General features: G+C 39.5%; 1 protein-coding gene across 6 annotated transcripts in view; it reads right to left on the reverse strand.

The window, feature by feature from the left end:
* Positions 1 to 10,076: 10,076 nt before the first annotated feature.
* ELOVL5 (ELOVL fatty acid elongase 5) overlaps positions 10,077 to 22,669 on the reverse strand; it is a 90,446-nt gene continuing 77,853 nt past the window's right edge. For all 6 annotated transcript variants that reach the window (XM_072642470.1, XM_072642467.1, XM_072642471.1 and 3 more), the window contains exons 5-8: positions 18,882 to 19,053; positions 16,449 to 16,573; positions 13,617 to 13,751; positions 10,077 to 12,062 (exon numbers count right to left, since the gene is read on the reverse strand). In XM_072642470.1, coding sequence (XP_072498571.1) covers positions 11,931 to 12,062; positions 13,617 to 13,751; positions 16,449 to 16,573; positions 18,882 to 19,053 — 564 coding nt within the window. In that variant the 3' untranslated portion in view covers positions 10,077 to 11,930. The remainder of the gene's footprint in view (positions 12,063 to 13,616; positions 13,752 to 16,448; positions 16,574 to 18,881; positions 19,054 to 22,669) is intronic.

Consider the following 22,669-nt stretch of genomic DNA (forward strand, 5'->3'; position numbering starts at 1 on the left):
TGGTTCTGCTCCTCTCACTCAGCATCAGATCATATAAGTCTTTCCAGGCCTCTCTGAAGTCTTCCTGTTCATCATTTCTTATAGCACAACAGTATTCCATTACATTCATATACCACAATTTATTCAGCCATTCCTCAATTGATGGGCATCCCCTTGATTTCCAGTTTTTGGCCACCACAAAGAGAGCTGCTATAAATAATTTTTGGACATGTGGGGCCCTTTCCCATTTTTATGATCTCTTGGGGATACAGTCCTAGAAGTGATATTGCTGGGGTATGCACATTTTTGTAGCCCTTTGGACATAGTTCCAAACTGCTCTCCAGAATGGTTGGATCAGCTCATAGCTCCACCAACAATGAATTAGTGTTCCAACTCTCTCACATCTTCTCCAACATTTGTCATCTTCCTGTTTCGTCATGTTAGCCAATCTGATAGGTGTGATGTGGCACCTCAGAGTAGTTTTGATTTGCATCTCTCTAATCAATAGTGATTTAGAGCATTTTTTCATATGACTATAGATAGCTTTAATTTCTTCCTCTGAAAACTGCCTGTTCATATCCTTTGACCATTTATCAATTGGGGAATGACTTGTATTCTTGTACATTTCACTTAGTTGATGACTAAAATTTTTAGTATTACCCTTATTTTTATTTTTTTGTTTAAGACGATGATTTTAGTGGGATCTGAAACTCCCTCAACCAATATAAAAAAGGTATTTGGCAACTTATAGTTCTAGAGGCAGCTATGTAGCAAGGCGGATAGAAAACTAGGGCTGGAGGCAGAAGGAGATGAGCTCGAATCCACCTTCAGGCATTTACTAGTTCTGCGACTCTGGGCCATTCACTCAACTCATCTGCCTCAATTTCCAATGTAAAATGAGCATAATCGTAGCACCTACCTCAAGAGTCAACGAGAATTAAACGAGATATTTATAAAGAGCTGACGATGTCTTTATGAGAGCTGGGCTTCACTTAAATACAGTTCGTGGGCAAGTCAAGGCATCTACCTTGTCATGTCATTGGATTTTGTTTCAAGGAGAAAAGATAAACACCAACGACAATGAGAACAAAGTGCCTGGACACGTAGTAAGTGCTTAATGAGTGTTTGTTTCCTCCTTTCCTTCTCCCTCCTTTACTGAATTAAAGGGTTGTTCAAGACCCTCAGGGCATAACTGAATTGTTCAGGATCACATATACCCCAGTATGTGTCAAAGGCAGAACTATATATATATATACATATATATACACACATATATACATATATTATTATTACATATTTATATATATTTTAAAGTCATAGAATTTCATGATTCAAGGCACATAAATATTTATTTGGGGGTTGTTAGGCTATGTGGTGTCATGGATGGAGAACGGTTCTCAGAATTAGTAAGAATTGGGAACAGTATTCAAATCTATATTAACATTCCTGGGAAGGACTTGTCAATCAATCACCCCATGACTTCAGTCACAATCCCCTTGGCTTTCTAGCCCTGAACAGCCCTCCTTGACCACTACTCCCCTGTCCTCAGGTCTTCTGTTCCTAGAATTTAAACTCTTTGAGAAAAGAGAATGACCCTGTAGCTGGTATTTGTTATGCTAGGATTTAATATGGTATTTCCCTTTGGAGAGATATTAAGTGCTTAATAAATGGTTTTTTTTTCTTTAATCTATGAAAAAAATGAGAACCTTGTTCCTCATCTCTGGAAATGTCACATAGCTAGAATAATGGCTCTGCCACTTACTTGATCTTGGAGAAATCATTTCCTCTTTGTCAGCTTCTGTTTTGATCTCTATAAAATAAAGGGATCAGACCTTCTAGCAAGGTCTTTTTTAGTTCACAGTCTTTGATCCTCTCTCCTCCTGAATTTTCAGGTACTAAAGCTTCACTTTCACCTTTATCTCACACTTTGGGCCTTCTTTCACTCTTTCCCTGCTCCCAGGTCTTTAGCAAACACCTTTGAAAGGCCCCCAAAGGCTTGTGCATGTACATACATGTATATATGTGTGCACGCATGCATGTGCAAGGGATGTATGTATACAGAGGTGCAGCCATATACATATATTGTATTTATATGTAGACATGCATGTGCATATGTGTGCATGTGTAATCTCTGTATATACATGTGTATATGCATGGATGGGTATATTGTGTTTACATGTATACACACATGTGTATATACATAAGCAGTGTGTGTCTGCACATATATATATATGTGTGTGTATATGCTGTATGTACACAGTCAGTCCTAAGCATTTATTAAGCATCTACTATATACAAATATAAGTATATAAATATATTTTTTTCCAGGCACTATGCTAAGCATTGGAGATACAAAGAAAGGCAAAAGACAGTACCTGATCTCAAGTCCAACGGCAGAGACAACACGCAAACAGCTATGTGGAAACAAGCTACATATAGGATAAACAGGGGATAACCAACAGAGGGAAGGCAACTAGAATGAAAAATTCATTACTTCCTGTAGAAAGTAGGATATTAGTGGGGACGTGAAGGAAACCAGGGAAGCCAAGAGGTAGAGACAAGGAGGGAGAGCCTTCTGGGCATGGGGGGACAGCCAGTGCAAATGCCTGGAGTCTGGAGATGGAGTGTTTTGCATGAGTAACAGCAATAGTCGGCCAATGGTCACAGTATAAGATTTAAGAAGACTTGGAAGGTGCAGAGGCCAGGTTATAAAAGATTTTAAATGACAGAAGATTTTATTTTTAGTGCTGAAGGTGATAAACATATACGTGTGTGTGCATGACATTTGAATAGCTAAAATTTAATGAAGACTTTGGGGACACGATATACATGTATACATACCATGCATGTGAATATACATACATATATACATATATATGTATATTTTCCTATTGTTGTTTAGTCATTTCCATTACGTCCAACACTACATGAACCTATTTGGCGCTTTGCTGCCAAATTTATTTGGCAATATTGATTTCCTTCTTCAGCTCATTTTACGGATGAGGAAACTGAGGCAAACAGGGTTAATTGACTTGTCCAGGGTCACACAACTAGGAAGTGTCTGAAGCCAGATTTGAGCCAAGAAGATGAGTGTTTCTGACTCCAGACCCAGAACTCTATCCACTGTACCACCTAGCTGCTCCTATATGACAACATAAATACACACACGTGTATGCATGCATATATGCATGTGTATATACATACACATGCGTGTGCATGTACATATATGTATGTGTGTATATACACACATTTATATATACACATTACATACTGGTTTTACGTCTGATGCCTAGGGCATGTTAGAGACCTTGAGGTTATTTTTAGTCTTCTGATCTAATTTAGATCAAGACCATATTTCAACCACTTCAGACCTAATCAATCTATCCTATTTTTAAAAATAGAGTGAAATCGATATAGGCTATGAAAATCAAGAAGTAGCCTACTTAAAATCTATCTCCCCACCTCTACCTCCAAAGTAAAGGGTCAATCTTGATCCAGTGCAAATTCTGTTGTGGCATAGAAAATATTAATGATTCGTAGTAAAAAAACAAAAAACCACTCACATTTCTCTAGTGCTTTAGGGTTTGTGGTGCACTTTACAGCTGATAACCTCAGGAGATGGCATTGGTAACTATTATTCCCATTTGGCAGATATGGACATTGAGACTTGGGTTAAAAGACTTGCCCTGGTCACAGAGTAAATAGATGTTAGAATGAGAATTTGAACTCAGGTGTTCTTAATTCAAGTCCAGGGATCTTCCCACACTGGCTCTCACAACATGGTCATGCACCTGTCTAAAACTGCTAACCTGCCTTTTTTCCAAGCACAAATATTAGACACATCCTTATAAAAAAAAAGGAAAATAAACATTTTTGATTTTCCCCCAAGGATACTACCATTTGTATACCAGTTTTTCCAACATGTTTCTAAAGGAGGTGGTGGTACGGTTGTTGCCCTTCGATCTCCAAGACGGAGCACTTTCAGATTTATTCAGTGATAAAGTAATTGAAATAAATAAGAAAGGGAGTAAAAAAAATGAGGTGACTCATAGCGGTCTTTTTTGTGGTAGTAACAGGATTGACGAACACATATGGAAAAGTAGTCAAAACCAGAAGATATCAATCCAATTAATATTTTGAAAAGTTTGTTGAAATCCAAAGCTTGGCTCACAGTAAACATTTGACAAATGTTGCTGATGATAAATAAGCGTAGTACGTGTATGCTAAAACATGTCGGCATGCAGAGTATATCATTTAGCTTTGGGAGAATGTCCCTAAAAGGGAATAGTTAAAATAAGCAAAATGTGGCTGTTTCCAGTCTTGAGTGTAGTCACAAACCCCAAAAGCTAAAAGAGATCTTGAAATATAAACCCAAACCTAGGGAGGTCAGGCAAGAGAGAATCATTTGTTAGGTTAAGACCTTGAGATTGGATAACTGTTGTTAGGATTTATTTGTGAACCGTCACATAAAATCCTGGGGTGAGGCTAGTCCCCAGCTGCCAAGTTTAAAAGGTACATAGATCTGAGTCTGAGTTACTTAAGGAAGGTCTCTCTTGCTTACAGTTGATAATCATAATAAACCTCAGTTTAAACAAGTAGTGATAACAATTGTCAATACAAGTTTCAAAACAACCTGTGATTAATGAATTTGATAAGTTATTTCCTAATAACTGACTCCAGCTGGATCTCAGAGCAATGTACAAAGGCATATTTATATGCAAAAAAGATTTTGTATCCATGTGTATCTATTCGAATATAGACATTGTAAGCATGTATACACTTATGTATATATTTGTACATATATATGGAGAGAAGAAAGGAAAGAGAGAAGGAGAAAGGGAGAAAGAGAGGAGCACAAGGTGGGGAGAGACCAAGCACATGCACGTAAAACATATTCCATGTTAGAAATGATTATATGTAAGTATTTCACTTGTCTCATGACCCAGACTTCATAGTTTCTAAAGGGAAGTGTTTTCACGTAATAACAAAAACCAGCATTGCTTTATAGTTTGCAAAGTACTTTGCAAATTTGTCGTTGTTTTAGTCATATCTGACTCTCCGTGACCCCATTTGGGGTTTTCTTGGCAAAGATACTGGGGTAGTTCGCCATTTCCTTCTCTAGCTCATTTTATAGATGAGGAAACTGAGGCAAACAGGATTAAATGACTCGCTCAGTCATATGGCTAGTAAGTGTCTCAGGCCAGGCTTGAACTCAAATCAACACTCTATCCACTGGCTACCTAGTTGCCCGCTTTACAAGCACTATCTCATTTGATCCTGGAAGGTAGGGGTTATTATTATCCCCATAAAGATAAGGAAACTGAGACAGACATGGATGAAATGACTCTCCCAGGGTCATCCAGCTAATATCTGAGACTGGACTTGAACTCAGATCTTCGAGCAATCTAGCTACCTATCTTGTCCCTAAACTATAACTATTTTCTGCATGCATGTAACTGTGAAAGTAAAATGTAATAATGATGTTAGCATTTATTTTTGTTGTTGTTTAGTCATTTTTTAGTTCTGTCTGACTCTTTGTGATCCCATTTGGGGTTTTCTTGGCAAAGATACAGGAGTGGTTTGGCATATCCTTCTCCAGCTCATTTTACAGATGAGGAAACTGAGGCAAACGGTGAAATGATTTGCTGAGGTTCACACGGCCAGTTAGTTTCTGAGACCGTGAGGACGATGAGTTTTCCTGACTGTAGGACCAGAGCTCTATCCACTCTGCCACCTAGATGCTCGTTGGTCTTTATATGTAGGGCTTTAAAATTAGTAAAGTGCTTTACACATATCTCATTTTATTACAACAACCCTGAGAGGAAGGCGATATCATCATCCTTACTTTACAAATGAGGAAACTGAGGCCCAAGTCAGAGTCACACAGTTAGTGTCTGAGGGTGGGTTTGACTCCACTGTATCACCTAGCTGCCATAGGAATATGAAGAACAATATGTAGGCGTTAAGATTTGTGCAGGTAGCCTGAAACTAATAAAACATACACCATTTCAGTTACTATCTGGTTCTTCAAGGAGATTTGCTTAGAGATCACATCCTTGACCCATTCTCTCGTAGCGGGAGTAAGATCTGTGCTTGGGAACTAGCTTCTGGATATTTGCTTTGAATTTGGCGATGGAAGAGTCTGACTTTTAGCCTTGGCTTGTTTTGAAGATTTAACCCAAACTTGTCAGGCCCTAGGCCTGCTGTACTGTATAACAAGATGCTGAGTAGCTTGAACTGGATGCCAGTAAGATGCACCATCAATGTCTCTTGCTAAGGGTCTGTGATATGCATGAGAGCCTCTCTGTGCAAACCGCTTCGCCAGAAGAGCACACTAGCTGCTTATGAATAGGGATTGCTTCATTCTTTGTACCTGTTCTCAGTGCGTGGAACCTAGTAAGCAATTAATATTTAACTTATAGAAATAGGCACCTATTTCAATAAACTCCAGGGTTTCCCATTACTTCCAAGATTAAATATAAAATCCTGTATGGCCTTGGAAGCATTTCATAACCTGGTACCCTCATACTTTTCCAGTTTTTTACACTTTATTCACCCCCCATATTCTCTGCAATCCAGTGACAACATCCTCCCTTCCTGTTCCTCTCACAAGATGTTGTATTTCCAACTCTGCCTTTTCACTGGCAGTTCTGTTCACTGACCTGGAATTCTGTCCTCCATCTCAGCTCCTGATTTCCTTTTCGTTCCAGAGGAAATCCTACTTTATACCAGAAGCTTTTCCTGTCCTGCCTTAAGATTACTGCCTTCTTAGTGTTGATTACCTCCAATTTATCATATATATATATGTGTGTGTGTGTGTGTATAATAGATATGTATATGTATGTATATAATATATAGATAAAACATCTGTGTATTACTGTGTACAGATGTCTGTTACTACGATGGATTTGGCTATCTGGTATCTGAATTAAATGTTTCAGTTTGTCTTCCATGTGGAGAGTCTGTTGTATTTCATGATTCTGAATTGCACCAGGATATTCATGGCTCTTGTAGCCACTGTGAATATTGTGTCGGTGCTACCTGTGTGCATGCATATGTGAGTGTAAATGAATATATACATTTATACACATACATACCTACATACCTACACACACACATATAAAATATACATGTATGTGTGTACACAATATAAAGACAAAAATATGTATATGTGTATATATTATAGATAAAATATGTACGTATGTATCTCTATATATCTACATATATAGAGAGAGACAGAGATAGAGTAGTTTGCATTTTTGTCTTTGTACACTCAGAACTTGGCACAGTACTTGGCTCATAGAAGGCACAATAGGTATGCTTGTTTGTTGACTGAGTGGAAGGTTGTCAATCTGAAATGGGAAAGTTCTATCTTAGGGAAATGGCACACCTCCAAATTCCAGGGCTCCATGCCTTTGACAGAATGGGTGCTTGTCCTTGGGAAGGATTGAATACATTAGTTGCTGCCATTCTTGTATGCAATAATTTGTCAGTTTTAAGACAGCAAATGAAATCAATCTGGATAGTTACATGGTATAATTAAGAATGGTGCAAAACCTAATATCATTCATAGATTAACAGGACTAAAGCTGGAAAGATGCTTAGAGGTCATCTATCAATTCATGTAAAATCCTGTATTTTTATAAAAATACAGGGATTTTCTTAAATCCCTCATTTTGCAGATGATCAAAACAAAGCCTAGGGAGGTTATAGTCATCTGTCCAATGTCACACAGATAGTAAACATCAGGTGGGATTTAAGCCCAGGTTCTCTGACTTCAGCCAAAGCCAGTGTTCTATCCACTGCATTGTTATTCCAAGATAAGGTGGGTAGATAAGAGTGAGATGAGATAGATAGATATAGCTAGATGGATAGAAAGGAAGAGCTAGATATAAATAGATAGGAAGCAATGGATCGATGCAGCTAGATGAATAGTAAGAGAAAGACGGATGAATGGATAGATGATAAATAGAACATATTACTAAGTGCTATGTGCCAGGCACTGTGCTAAGCTCTGAGCACAAAAATTCTAGCAAGCAAGGAGTTTACATTCTAACACAAGTTTTTATTTGTAACACAAAGGGGAGCTGGAAAAAGTGAGGAGTATATAGGAAGGAGTATAAAGGCCTGGATCTGGGTAAAATAAGATAAAATTTCACCTGCTAGAGCCTGTCAACCCATGTTCCAAAGAGGGGATATGGAGGTGCTCCGTAGTGAGCCTGTAGCATGGTGTGGAGATGGTTAGCAATCTTCTTCAGTGAACGACATTGTCATTTTTGATCCCAAAAGCAAAAGATCATATTAGAGGGGAAACTTGGTTAAAAACGTGGAGTATAAGACTACTGTAATCTTCTTTCTGAGCAGTCTCCAGAAAGCTTACATGAAAAATGGAAAAAATGGAACAGAATTTACTCCAGGAGATGCTCAGATAAATGGTCTGATAGGTTCTGCTGATTTTGGAAATAAATATTTCACTATTCATTATTTATTCAAAGGCTTTTTTTTTCTTTCCAATGCAAGGGGGGAAAGAGAGAAAATAGATTTTTATTAAATTAAAAGGAAAAGAAATAAAAAATTACAGGGCTCAGTGTACTCTGATATCAAGCTTGCATTCTTGATTTTCCATAATGCCACTGGAGCAAACCACCACATTCCCTTTGTAACTCTTCCTCAGACACCAAGTTCTGTGACCTGGACAAGTCACTTACTTAATCTGTTTGACTCAAGTTTCCTTATCTGTAAAATAAGAATAGTAATTGCACCTACCTCTCAGGTTGTGGTGAGGATCAAATGAGATAGCTGGAGCATGGTATCTGGCACATCTAAGCACTGTCATGTATAGATGCCTACTCTTACTTGAGTATTCAGAAGCAAGGATAGCATTGCCTCTTGCATAGCCCTTTAGTTGCTTCTAGATAGTAGTTCATTTTATCCCAAGTCTTAGTTTAATCTTCATCTGAATTTTCACTTTCTTACAGGAGAGGACCAGGACCTACCCTCTACCAGCTCTTATATAAGATCTAAGGCTTTCTTTGATTGGGTGGTAGCTGATTTTAATCACAGAACCATGAAAGAGATCCCTAGGGGTTACCTTACTTCAGTCTTGGCCCGACTAGGAATGCTCTTTATCTCTCTGACAAAGAGAGATATCTAGCTTCTCCTAGAAGACCTCCAGGCATAAGGAACTCACTACCTACTGTGATATAACTCGTAATTTTGGCTCCTAGGGCATGTGGCCAAAAGCTTCCTCTATAGTAAACTTTGTAATTCATGATGCGAAATTAATACAAGTTAGTTTGAACAGGAAGGGAGAGCCTAGTGCAGCAGGCCAACGGAGACATCAGGATACCAAGCAGTATTTTCTGAGGAGGCTACTTCCTGGGAAAGGACTCAACAGATTAGAGCCAGGGTATAGAGCAACAGGGGCAAAAAGAGGAAGTATTCCCTTTGGAAACTTCCTATTTTGAATAATTCTTACTATATGAGATGCTAAACTCAGTTTCTATGTTGCTGAAGATGTTCATATACTGCTAACATGTAAATAGAGCCAATTTTAAAATTGCGTAATTTATTAAATAAAAATCCACTTTTTATACCCTCTAAATGTTAGTGCCCTAAATGGACTGGGGTTTTAAAATTCCTTGGTATTCCCATCGTAGTTATCTCTCTACCGTGAGGCAGTCTGTTCTGCCTTTGGACTCTTAATTGTGAGGAAGTGTTTTCTTAGACTGAACCAAAGCCTGCTTTTTTGTAATTTTTACCTATTTCTGCCTCACTTATCTTGGATTTCAACACACCTTTAACCACTTTAGCCTTCCCAGTCCAAAGATCGCTCTCCTTGTCAAAGAAAACAAGTAAAATAGGAAATCCTAAGTTCTGTCCTCTCTGTCCACCATTAATTGTCCAGTCTACCCCATGTAGCACTCTTACACCTCCTTTGAATTAACTCTTGCCCTGCCCCCCCAAAATGTCCTTTGCATTCCAGAGATGCCAGCACCTCTTGTGGCTCTGGCACCCACTGACTAGTACAGCTGGTGTGCAAAGATGTGGGACATCCTCCACCAATCTGAAAGCGCACAAACACCAAAGAGCCCAAGCACAGATAATCAAAAATGTTTTAATGATTAACGTTTTGACATTGTTTAAGAATGTGGGTATATCCAGATGAGCTAAGGATTTATTTCTAGCACACTTAGCACTATTGAGTATTATAGCTTCTGTACTGAAATATGTAAAGACTTCTGCAAACTGGTACCTAGGAATGAAGACATACACATACACACACATACACTCGCTAGTTTTGATAAGGTAAATGTAAACAGATGCCATGACTTCTTCAAAACAAGTAAAGAAAACCCACAAGACTAATAAGAGAACTTACTAGTTCTCCTAAGATATGGATGTGCAAAATTAAAGCATGGTAAACTGATATTTACATAAATATCAAACCAACAGTCTACACATTTAGATCAATGATTCTCTAAGATATCCTGCATGAGTGGTTAAAGGTAACTGCTGCTCAGCGAATAAGGTATTGATTTATAGGCTAAGTTCCAACGCTTTAAAGGACATGTACAACAGCTCTTGTCTGTTTCTCCACTAGAGCGCAGACAAGATTTTATGGTAAGCAGTATATCATTTTTTTTAAATAAGCAGTTCTAAACAAATTTTTAGATACCAAGCAGAAAAATTACAGGTGATATATAAGACTTACACGAAACAATCATCTCCAAATTTCCCAGTTCTCTCTTCTACTGTAGCTATCTGTTTAAATTTTACCTTTTAAAAAAAAACCCAAATTTGGGAAAGTGTTCTTTCTTTTCCTTTCGGCAATCTAGGCACATTAAAAAAACTTTGCATCTGAACAGACAGCAGTACAGAAACCAATCAAAATATGACCCCTGCCAACCAAGCATAGAACATCTGTAGGACTGTGTTAGGTCAAAAGTACTCAGTCGTCTTTTTGGAAAGGTGTATATCCTACCAGGGATGTGTGAAACAAAACCAGCATTGTTCCCCTGTATAAAAGCTACTTAGCAATCTGGAGCTGAGAAATTAAAAAGTCGGTCCACCATACACTCTTCTTTAAACCTTAAAGATAAGCTATACATATATATAGACACAGATGAGTGTCTATACATATATATATATATATATATATATATATATACACATATATCTATCTCCTGTCATGGTTGCTCTAGCGCACATTTTTATTTTTATTTTCTTACATTAATAGCGGCACGCAAAATAAAAAAATATGATCTGTTAAAAAGTTAAACTGATTGCTCCATTCGAATCCAGGCCTGCTTAAAGAAAGCCAATACTACAAAACTGGAGGCGCCATTGCTGACTTCACTGAAATTTGACAAGCCACTTAAAGTTATGCTTCAGATGTTACTCATCTCCTGAACTGTGGTCTTTGATCTTTCTAAATGGAACAGATTAAGAAAATCAAATTTAAAAACAAACCAAAACATAACCTTAATTTTAAACTGAAAAGCTTTGGGCCCTGCTTTTTTTTTTCTGTTAAACTTTTAAGGCATGTGTGTTTATCTCTACTGAAACAACATATAAATTGACATTTACAATCACATGCATGATCTACAGTAAAAAAAAATGAGACTGGATTACAGTGTTTGGAAATTGTGAATCACAATTCAGCACCTATCATATTGACTAATAAGGCAACAGCAGTGTCATTTACTATAATAATACTCCCTTCCACAGTCTAGAGCAGGGTCAGTAAGAGCCCAGAATTGTTAAAAAGTCTTATGCCTACTTTAATAATCTTTATACAATTTTCCTAGTTTGCACTGGTTAAGTCCTACATAAATCACACTATCGCAGGCAGGAATAGTTACAGTAGCTGTTAGGAGTATCAGTGCACAACTCACATTGTGCTTACAATCAGATGATTTTGTTGTCTGGGGTTTCTCAATGTTTGGTCTTCAATCCTTCCTTTGTTTTCTGGGTTTCACATTGTTTTCAAGAGGAGAAAAGCTGTTTGTGTGCCCGTTCACCGCAGCCATGGACCCATTTTGATAGTCTTTCCTCCGGGCAGATGCCTTTTTGTTGTAAGTCTGAGGAGTACAAGGGTAAATGAGATTTTAATAGGGTGGCCAAAATGACCACATGGGAGAGTAGGAGGGTGGGTAGGGCTACTTTCTAGCATAAACCACCTGACATTAGACACACTGATATAAAAATCCATTTTTTGGGAGGGGAGGGCCCTAGTTTCTTTTCTTTTTAAGTTGTAGTGTAAAAAGATCTTTGAGGTCAATAACCAAACATGAAATTCTACTAGTTTCATTTGTTCATCCATCTGTCAAGGTTTAATACTGATCATAACAATACACCCTGGCCTTAAATAAGTTAGCCAATAAAGAGACCTGTTATCATGCTCTCCTTCAAGTATCGAGATGAATGAGAAAATGAAAACACTGGGGGGCAGGGTGTTGTTGTAGAGAATGTATGAGGCTTTGGATTATGGAAGATCTGGGTTTCAAACTATGTCTCTAATATCTGTAAGAGTGACTATGGGCAAATCACTATCCCCTGAACCTCAGGTTTCCTATCCATAAAATATTGATAATAATATAATTGCTTACAACAATAAGTAGTTCTCTGAGACTGTGAGTTACAAAGCAGGTGGTAGTTGTTGTTTTAGTCATGTCTGACTCTCTGTGACCCCATTTGGGGTTTTCATGACCAAGATACTGGAATGATTTGCCATTTTCTTCTTCAGCTCATTTTACAGATGAGAAACTGAGGCAAACAGAGTCAAGTCACTTGCCCAGGGTCACACAACTAGTAAGTGTCTGAGGCTACATTTGAACTCAGGAAGATGAGTCCTCCTGCCTTCAGACCAGGTACGCTATCCACTGAGCCACCGAGCTGCCCATACTGCAGGTACTGAGCTGCACTGGTAAAAGCTCTTTTCCTTACTGCAAGTTCCCTGTATCAATGAAATCATAAATCTGACCCCCAAATACCTGTGATAGCTATATCAAAGGAACCTTGAAGGATCAGAGATCTGGTACAGGAAATGCACAATGAGAAATCTCCCTTTATCAGGGTGAATCTGTCCTGCTCTACAACTTAAAAGTCTTAGGTGGTTGCTCGGGACACTGAGTGACTTGTCCAGCATCCCGCAGCTGGTGTGGCAGAGGTAGGGCCTGAACTATGAGGCTAGCTCTCTATCCGCTGCATGAGACTGCCTCATCATCTTTTGTTATCTTTAAACGAGAGCGCAGTAAAGGCTATATACAACAAAATTTGAGACTTCATTAGGGTGCACATATTAAAGGATCATTTCCTATTAATCCCTGAGAACATGTGAATCTTCCACTGGTGAGCTCTGCAGTGCGGGAACTTAAGCCCTGGGTGGAAATCACTACATATCCTATAAAGGAGAGGTTCAGAAAGGAGTGCTCACTTATAAGCTAATCATTACATAACCTTCACGAAATAGGTTTTTTAAAAGTTTCTAATATGGATTCTCAGGTGAGCTCCCTGTAAAACATTTAGATTCAAAAGGTATTGGAGGACTGAGTCCTTCAAATAACCCTGGATATGCTACCAAAAATTACAACCAATACAAGTTGTTGGTTTTTTTTTTTAAAAAGTGATTTTACCTGAATGTAGAAATTTGTGAAGAGGGTAATCAATGAAATCATGTAGCCAATTTGGAAGTATAACCAGCCCAGAGGGAACGCACAAGGCCACACAACACCACAGCTAGTCTGAATGATTGTCAACACAAACTGGAGCTGTTGGGAAGAGGAGAAAGAGTGAGCATCATGACTTCCTTACAACATGATCTAGAACATAACGCGAGCAGAACTGCATGGACAAATGGAGCAAATCTTCTAAGGCTTTGCAACTGGAGAGAATACGTAAACTCCTTCAGGGCAGGGGTTGCATTCTATTTTGAATCTGTGTACCCACAGCACCCACGAGTAACAATGGTAATAAAAGCAGTAACAGTAGAAATAATAAACTAACATTTACATGGAGGTTTGCAGTGGTATATGCATACATATACATACACTGCACACACACACGTACCACATATGCACACATATATATACAAATATGTGGTATATATGTTTACACACATACACGCCTCTGTATGTGTGGTATATGCATGTGGACACACATTTGATTTGAATCTCACAACAGCCTCTGAGGTACCTGGCTCTTAGTTTATAGCAGGAGAGGAATGAATGCTTGATGAATTCATGAGAACATTTTGAGTAGGTTTAGGGTTTTTTTTAAGGGAAGGAGGAAGGGTACAAATGTGTCTGGAAATGGGTGATGTGTGGTAGCAGGAAATGTGAAAAACAAATCATAGAAAGTTGCTGATTTCTCGTACTTGTTTATCTCTTTTGGGAAAAGGCACTGTCTGGTTTGAAAATTTTATGGGGAGGGAAGTTAAGTTAAATCCATGCACCACTTCTGATAAATAAGGCAAAGGCAAACCACACAAAGCAGCTCTCAGATAAAGTTAAAAAGTTGGCGACAGTATACTGCTGCTACAGAGAGTTTATATTCTGTCAAATTGATAACAGTGTAGGAGTGCAGTTCACTGCTTGAGATCTGAGAAGAGGTGGTTTTTGCTGAAGATTATTTTAAAAAATAATATACAAGTCAATCTACTAAGAATAGTCCTGAAAATAAAAAGATGGAAATTAGGGGCAGGCCTTTCCTGCTCCTGAAAATATATGGTCCTCAATAAATGGAGTTTCCAATGGATCATTAGGAATTCTGTAAACTGGGCAGCCAGCCATTCTGATCTTTGTTCTTCTGGGTAACGTTGCACAACTAAGTCTATTTTTTTCTCTTCAGGTTATCAAACAACTAAAAAACAAGCATTTGTAAAGAACCAGTCCACTTTGTCCCTGGTACAGAGAATACAAAGATCAAAGCAATACAATTCCTGCCCTCAAGGAGCTTATATTCCATCAGGGAAGAACATATGTACATACACTGTGTATCTAAAACATAGACAAAATAATCTAGGAGAGGAAGAGGCACTCTTGGCTGGGGCCCCTTATATATTTTGTACTGATTTACATTTTTTGTCTTTGTATTTCATACAGTGCCTAACACAAAGTGGGTGCTGCATACCACAGAAAAGAACTGAGACACTAAGGAGACCCGTGATGAAGGCCTACTCTGAATAAAAATTCTATCTAAGAAAAATCTTTTAACAATGACAAAGATTTCTCTGGAGAGCTCTTTATTAGCTTAGTTTATTTAACGTACACTGCTATCATCTCCTTCTTGTTTCACCTCCAGGCACCTGAGTAATGTTATGAATAATTACAGGTGGCGCATGTTTTCCCTCTTCTTCCCTCTTCTGGCTACTTGAGGTCAGGAATATAATTTAAAACACAACGTGTGAACACGAAGTCTTTTCCACCCCTCCCTAATAGCTGGAGGGATCAGGAAAGAACTCAGATTAGGAGAAAGGTGACCCTTAAAATGAACTCTGAAGGAGGCTGGGATCCTAACAAAGGAGTGCACTCTAGTCATGGGAGAGAATAAGTAAAGGTAAGGAGATAAAAGATGGAATGTTAGGTACGGGAAAGAATGAACAGGCACATTTGGCTGGAGTGGAGAGCACTTGAAGAGTGAAGTCAAGTACAGTGAGCCTGAAAAGGTACACTGGAGCCAGATGGGGAAAAGGATTTAAGACTATGTGAGAGTCTGGACAGACCACACACCTCTCCTCTCCTGGCTCCTTATATAAATACTCAGACTCTCAGATGTCTAACCACCACAGGTATTACACAGCTAACCTCTACTTGGAAGGATTGTATTCCCAGAGAGGGTGAGTTTCTCATAAGCTGCTGCAATAATACAGTTACCATCAATTTATAGGGGAGTCTAAGGAGACCAGTGATGCAGACTACTAAGTCTAAGGAGACTTAGTGAAAATGATCACTAAGCAATTCTTTGGGGAAGGTACGATAAGGAAGAAGCAGCAATCAACCTCAACCAGGTGTGTGGAGGGTTTTATTTTGTTCCCAACTTTGGGAGCAGGGTCATCATATTGACAAAGGGCTGCTGTGGCCAACATCACACCCCTGCATATAATGAGGCCCTCCACAAAAACATTTGCTGATTGAAGAGCCATTTAGCTCTCCTACTTTCAGGACAAACAGACAAGTTCTCAGCTGTCCGATTCACAAGAAATGTTCTGGTATTTGAGCATTCCTTCCTTCTCTGCTTAGGCATGGAGCTTAAATAAAAGGATCATACATTCAGAGCTGAGAGGGATTTTAAAAGGTTAGGGAATCCAACCCCCTCGTTTTACAGAGGAAGAAGCTGAAGCCTAAGCCTCTACACCTTGGATGCTGCACCCCCCCACCCCGCCCCTGCCCCAAGTGGCACTGAAAAGAAGAACAAGACAGACTGCCTTTCAGAGGAAGCCACATCCAGAAGAGGCCAAAATCACTCACCAGCTGTCCCTGAGTGATGTACTTCTTCCACCACAAATATGGGCGCATGGCTGGAACAGCAGACAGACCGTAGTAAGAATACATGAGGACGTGAATGAAACTGTTAAGGGTGGCACCAAAGTAAGCTGTAGAGATTGGAGGGGAGGGAGAGAAAAGGGAAGGATGTGTCATCATGGTTGTCCACCTCACAGGTTAAAAAAAGTTCACAATGCTCAGGAAATGGACTAATATTTTAAATGTGTGACTGAACTGGTGGAAAGAGCATGAGGCCTCTAAACATCAGGGAACGAGATTTGAGATCTGATCTTACCCACAAACCAACTCTGGGAAAGTCACAAACTCGCTATGCCTCAGTATCTTCATGTATCAACTGTAAAGAGTCATATATGCCAGACCCTGTACTTTCCTGAGTTTCTGAAAGAATTAAATGCAGTAACACACAGAATTTCTTTGAAAAATATGCAAGATGGAGTTATTGCAACGGGGAATTTAAAGCAGTTAAATTATGTGCAAAAATCAGCGTTGGCATAGTGGAAGCAACGATAAACTTAAGAGCTGAGAGACCTCGATTCTAGTCCCAACCCTGCTACCAACTGGGTGGGTGATCTCCAAGTAGTATTATTTTTTTGAGTCAGGATATAAGTATGACTGGGGCAAATCAAGGTAACTTCTCAATGCCTCAGTGTCCTTAACTGAAAAATGGGGATAACTTTTCAATGACCTACTCCATGTGGTTGTTGCCAGGGGCTAGCTTTGCCAACCCTGAATTGTTGGAGAAATGCAAGTTGTTACTAATGACCACTGTCTCTCTGAAGTCTATTAAGCACATTTAATCAAAGTGTAGCACTATCAAAGGATCTCCTTTATGGAAAAGAGACAGTATGGTATGGTGGGAAAGGCAACGAATTTAGAGTCAGGGGACGCAAGTTCAATCCTAATCCTGGGCCTCAGTTTCCATGTCTGTAAAAAGAGAGGCTGGGCCTGGATGACCTCTGAAGCCCCTTGAAGCTCTAAGGCTAAAGGTCCTATGAAAAATGAAGCCTAAAGAAATCAGCCAGACTGAATGGGCCAGAAGGTGCGCATCAAAATCCAGGGGGGTCGGTGGGGCAGGAATTTTTATTGAAGCCATTTGTTAAACCTTTTCGCCTACTGAGAATCCTATCAAGAATAGCTGTTTTGGGCTAAGAGAACTGGCGGAGCTCAAAAGGGACATTCTGAAGAGTGAGAATTAGAAGTTCTCTCAAACAAAGGCAGCGAAAGGCTCCCAAGCCTGCCATGTAAAAACAGGAGACTCTCCTTAGATATTTCATTTCCAGTTTTCAAGTTTTGTCAGAAACAAAAACTATTTACATGCTAACCGAAAACAAAACAGATGATATCAATATATGTGAGGAGGGTGAAAAAACTGTGTGATAACAGCAGCTTTTATATACGGTGCTGCAAGGTCTGCAAAGCACTTCATACATGGTATTTCATTTAATCCACAAGACAATCCAGTGAGACAGATGTTGTGGTTCCATTGTACAGATGAGGAAACCAAGGCCAAGAGAGATTAAGTGACTTGCTTAAGGTCACACTGCTTGCCAAGAGCCTGGGACAGGAAGTCCAGTGCTCTACCCACTATGCTACAGCTGAACTGGCCTAGAGGAAGAAGGGACTATGGTCAGTGTCTAGTCTAAACGTTTTCATCTGACAGACAGAAACTTAGGTCCAAGTGACATAAGCTCATAGAAGCATAGATTTAGGCGTGGAAGGGACCTTGGAGGACATCTAGTCCAATTACTTTATTTTACAGAGAGAGAAACTGAGGTCCACCGTCTTAGGCTCATATGATCCTAGATTTAATGGTGGAAAGTAGTAATTGTGAGAGACAGGATTTGAATCCAGCTCCTTTAACTTCAAACTTAGTGCTGTTTGGCCTACTCCTTTAAGAGAAACCCAAATAAGAGTTTGGAGAGGAGGGAAAGAAAATCCATCAAATCACTTTAGAGAAAGTTTGAAGGGCTTAAGCAGAAGGGGAAAGAGGAAGAGAAGTAAGACGGTTGGGAGATCCCAGACAGCAAGTACATAGCTAGCTAGTTGACTTAAGGGTAAGATTGTACCTCTCTTGAGTTCCCACTGTCACTGGTCCCCCAGTATTTTAAAATACCACTAGGGTGCCCACTGGGGCACCTTCTCCTATTCATCCCATTATACTAATTTGCCAAATAATTATGATAAGAGGGAGGAAAAAAAAGTAGATTCTGATGTCACCCTGTGTTCCTGGGCTACACAAACCTTTCTTATACAGATAAGACAACAAAGTCCAATTTCTCGAGTCACAGTCATTTTAAAGAGGCAGAGACAATCACCACTCACTCCGGGCCCCAAGATTCCGCCTGCCATCTTTGCATGTGAGTCTGATAAAGTCACTTCAGTCAGAATGATACTTACAGTGACCACAAGGCACCCAGTTCATGACAAACCACCAGATATTCAGCATGGAGGCGTGGTGGTACACATGTAGGACAGTGATCTGATGGTTGTTCTTCCGTAAAATAAAGAAGAAGGTGTCCATGAACTCAATGAGTTTGGAGAAGTAGTACCACCAGAGGACCCGGATGATCTAATGGGAATAAGACAATAACCATAACAAACACCCTTCATTTCCATAGAGCTTTAAGGTTTGTAAAGTGCTTTACAAATACTAACGCATTTGATTCTCACAACTACCCTGGAGAGGTACGTATTTTTATCATCCCCATCTTACAGAGGAGAAAACTAAGGCAGGGAGAGGTTAAGTGACTTGTCTAGGTTCAGACAACGAGTAACTGTCTGAGACTAGATTTGAACGCAGGTCTACCTGACTGAGAATCTAGGCAATGGATAGAATGCTGGGCCTAGAGTCAGGAAGACTCATCTTTCAGACAATTACTAGGTATGTTACTCTGGGCAAGTAATTTAATTCTGTTCACCTCACTTTCCTTATCTGTAAAATAAGCTAGAGGAGGAAATGGTGAACCACCCAGTGTCTTTGCCAAGAAAACCCCAAATGGGATCATGAAGAGTCAGATGTAGCTGGAAACAATTGAGCCACAACAAAACTTCCTGACCCCACTGTACCATCTAGTTGCCTCTAGGACAAGAAAGGACGGGAAAAGAAGAAAGAGGATTAAAGTCTGGTTTTGGAGTGTATTTCCAAAGCTGTCCTGTTGTGGACATACAAAGGGTCCCAAAAGTCACAGTGCATTTTAAGCTAAAGCTTATGATTTTTGGGATACCCTGAGTTTCTTAGCTTTTATTTAGCTAATTTCTTAGTTTAGTTTTAGCTTTGAATTTTTCACTTAAAACTGCCCTCTGACTTTCGGAACACCATGAATTTCTTTTTCGTCCTCAGAAGTTAATATCTAACAAAGACACAAAGGACTCTAATACATTTCACTGTGCCTTTAAAGCCCTGGGTTCAGAGGAGGGGAACAACTGAAGAATTACTGGAGCAAAGTGACCAGACTCAGTAGATGTTCATGTGAAAGGGAGTAAACACCATCAACAAAGCGTGACAGCTGCCAGAACCAAACCAAACCACCCAACCAACAAGCCTTAAGTCGCAGTAAGAGCCTAATGCCCAGAACGAAAAAGCTGATGGCTCCAGAGGACAGCTCTGCTCTGGGTAAAGACTGCAGTCATATACAGAAGGGAAATCAGAGGGCACCCAGACTGATCCCCTCACTCTGCAGGAAACTGAGAGGAGCAGTGATTTGCACCTCTCACAGATGATCTATAAGTGGCAGACTCAGGACTGGAACCCAGGTCCTCTGATGGCAAATCTGGTTCTCTGTCCTATTATTAGTAGTCCTCAGAGTGCACTCTGCAGGTTCCTGGAGGAGGGGGTGGTGGTAGTTCCTAAGACCCTTTCAGGAAGTCTACAACACCAAAATTCTTCTCACAATATTAAGATTATTTGACTATTAAAATATTCCTCCTTTTTCCAACTATATATCTGTGGAAGGTCATATTGTCTTCATATACTTTAAACAAAATGATGTTGTGATAGACAATGCAAAAACTGATGAGAATCCAGCTGTTTTCAATTATGCTAGGCATTAAAGAAATTTGCAAAAATAGGTAAAACAATGCTACTCTTCTCACTACTTTTTTTGTCTTAGAAAAGTTATTTTTCATTTTAAAATGTTGGTTTATTATTTTTAAATGAATCAATAAATATATTTTAAATTTATGTTTCAACTTCTAATATTGCAAATAGTGATATAACCCACGTAAATAAAAGCTTTTTTAGGATCCTGAATAATTTAAGAGTAGAAAGGCATCCCAAGACTGCAATGTTTGAGAACTGCTAAGCTCTGCTGGATGCAGCACATCTGAGTATGTCTGGAAGAAAATGAACAAAAAGACACAGGAACCCTTGAGGGAAACCAGACCAGTAATCTGGAGAAAAGAAGATTTTGAGACTACCAAGAAATGAACAACCTTCAGATACCTAGACTTTCCTTTGTGGCTCTAGGGGACAGTCTGAGGACCAACAGGCAAAAGTTACAAAGAAACAGTTCTAGGCTCAGTAGACAAACAAGGGGGAAAAAAAAGTTTGAATCACCTGAGTACACCTCATTGCCTTATGTTGTAATGAGTTCCCTGTCCCTCAGTAGAGGTTGAACAGAATTACTACTCTATAGGACAGGAGGGGAATTCCTGCACTGGGTAAAAGAGGTTGGACCAGATAATCTTTGGTGATTTTAAAGAGGTGAAATCATTTCCAAAGCTGAAGTTCTAGCTACAAAGTAAGTTCTCTAGTGCTTGTAACTTTTAAGAACACAGTAGGAAAAGCAAGAAATGACAAGGGGAAGATACTTAAATGGGGCCACCAACCTCCATTAGTAACTGAAAAGTATGGGCCTTTGGATTCCCTTTGAAAGCACTCATATTAATCAGTACAAAAAGAGATTCATTGTATTTCAGGAAGGCCTGATCATCTGTTTCAGGAGCTCAAAGAATAAGGTATCAAACAAAGAACCAAGGTACTTGGGAACTGAATGCTTTTAAGAGGGGAGGTAGGGCACCTTAATGACTACCCAATGATGTCCACACTGCTGACTAGCGGTGAAGGCCTCCCACAATCTGATTCCAACTTAACTTAGGTTTCTGTCCTTTCTGAACGTCCCCCTCTCCACACCTTGAGCTCTGCCAGTCTAACTCATCTTTCAATCAATAAGCATTTATTAAGTGCCTATTTAATAGCACCAGACACTGTGCTAGGCCAAAGAAAGAAATCAAACAGTCCTTGCCCACAAGGAGCCTACACTCTCTGAAGAGACAGACTATAAAATAAAATAAAACAAAACCCAAGCTCAGTTCAAATGCTCTCTCATCCCAAAAGCCTTGGCCAACATCTAGGGACGCAATGCATTTTATCTTATATCGTAAGGTTATTTTCACTTATCTTATGGAAGCTCCTCAAAGGCACCTTTTATGTCCCTTCCCATAACTCTCTTTGTAGTAGGTGCTGTAATGTTAATTCTGTTAAAGAGTTAAAGAGGTTCCCCACCCATTAATGGTCCTGACAAACTTGACCAGATGAAACTCTTGAGTAGCGCTAAGGAGGAAGGGGGCCCACAGCCCTCTGAAAACCCCAAAATTGGTGTTTCTCTTTCTGGTAACTATGTATTACTTATGGTCAGACAGTTGGAAGCCCTCTCTGTTGGTTGATCTTTATTTCTTTGTTTGTATTTTCTCTGAAGTTCAGGGTGCTGCCATTTTCCCCTGAACTAAGTGAATGATAAATATGCTTGATTAAAGTGATTGTTGACCCCTCAAAAGTTGCTTTCCTTTTAGAAAAGCAGATCTAGGAACCTGTATAGCCTGCGTACGTGGAGGTCCTTGCTGTGAACAGGTGCTCAGCAGTCCACACCTATGATTTCACCAATGTAGGGAATTCTTCTCAAGGAAGAAATTCCCTTGGCTAAGGCAGGTTGGTCCATGACTTAAGAGTCTTAGAGAAGTGCCCAGGGCACTACAGAATTTAGGGACTTGCCAAGCATTTCACGGCCATAGTCTTGACTCTAGGTCAGCTCCATCTGCTAGGAAAACAAATGAACACAGAAATCAATCTATCAACCAGCATTAACTAAACAACTGTGCCAAGCATGGTGCTAAGCTTCTGGAGATAAAAAACAGAAGTGAACCAGTCCCTCCATAGCCTCAAGCAGTAAAGTGTATTCTACTGAAAT

Source organism: Notamacropus eugenii, chromosome 2 (assembly GCF_028372415.1).
Source record: "Notamacropus eugenii isolate mMacEug1 chromosome 2, mMacEug1.pri_v2, whole genome shotgun sequence".
NCBI classification, from domain to species: Eukaryota; Metazoa; Chordata; class Mammalia; order Diprotodontia; family Macropodidae; genus Notamacropus; species Notamacropus eugenii.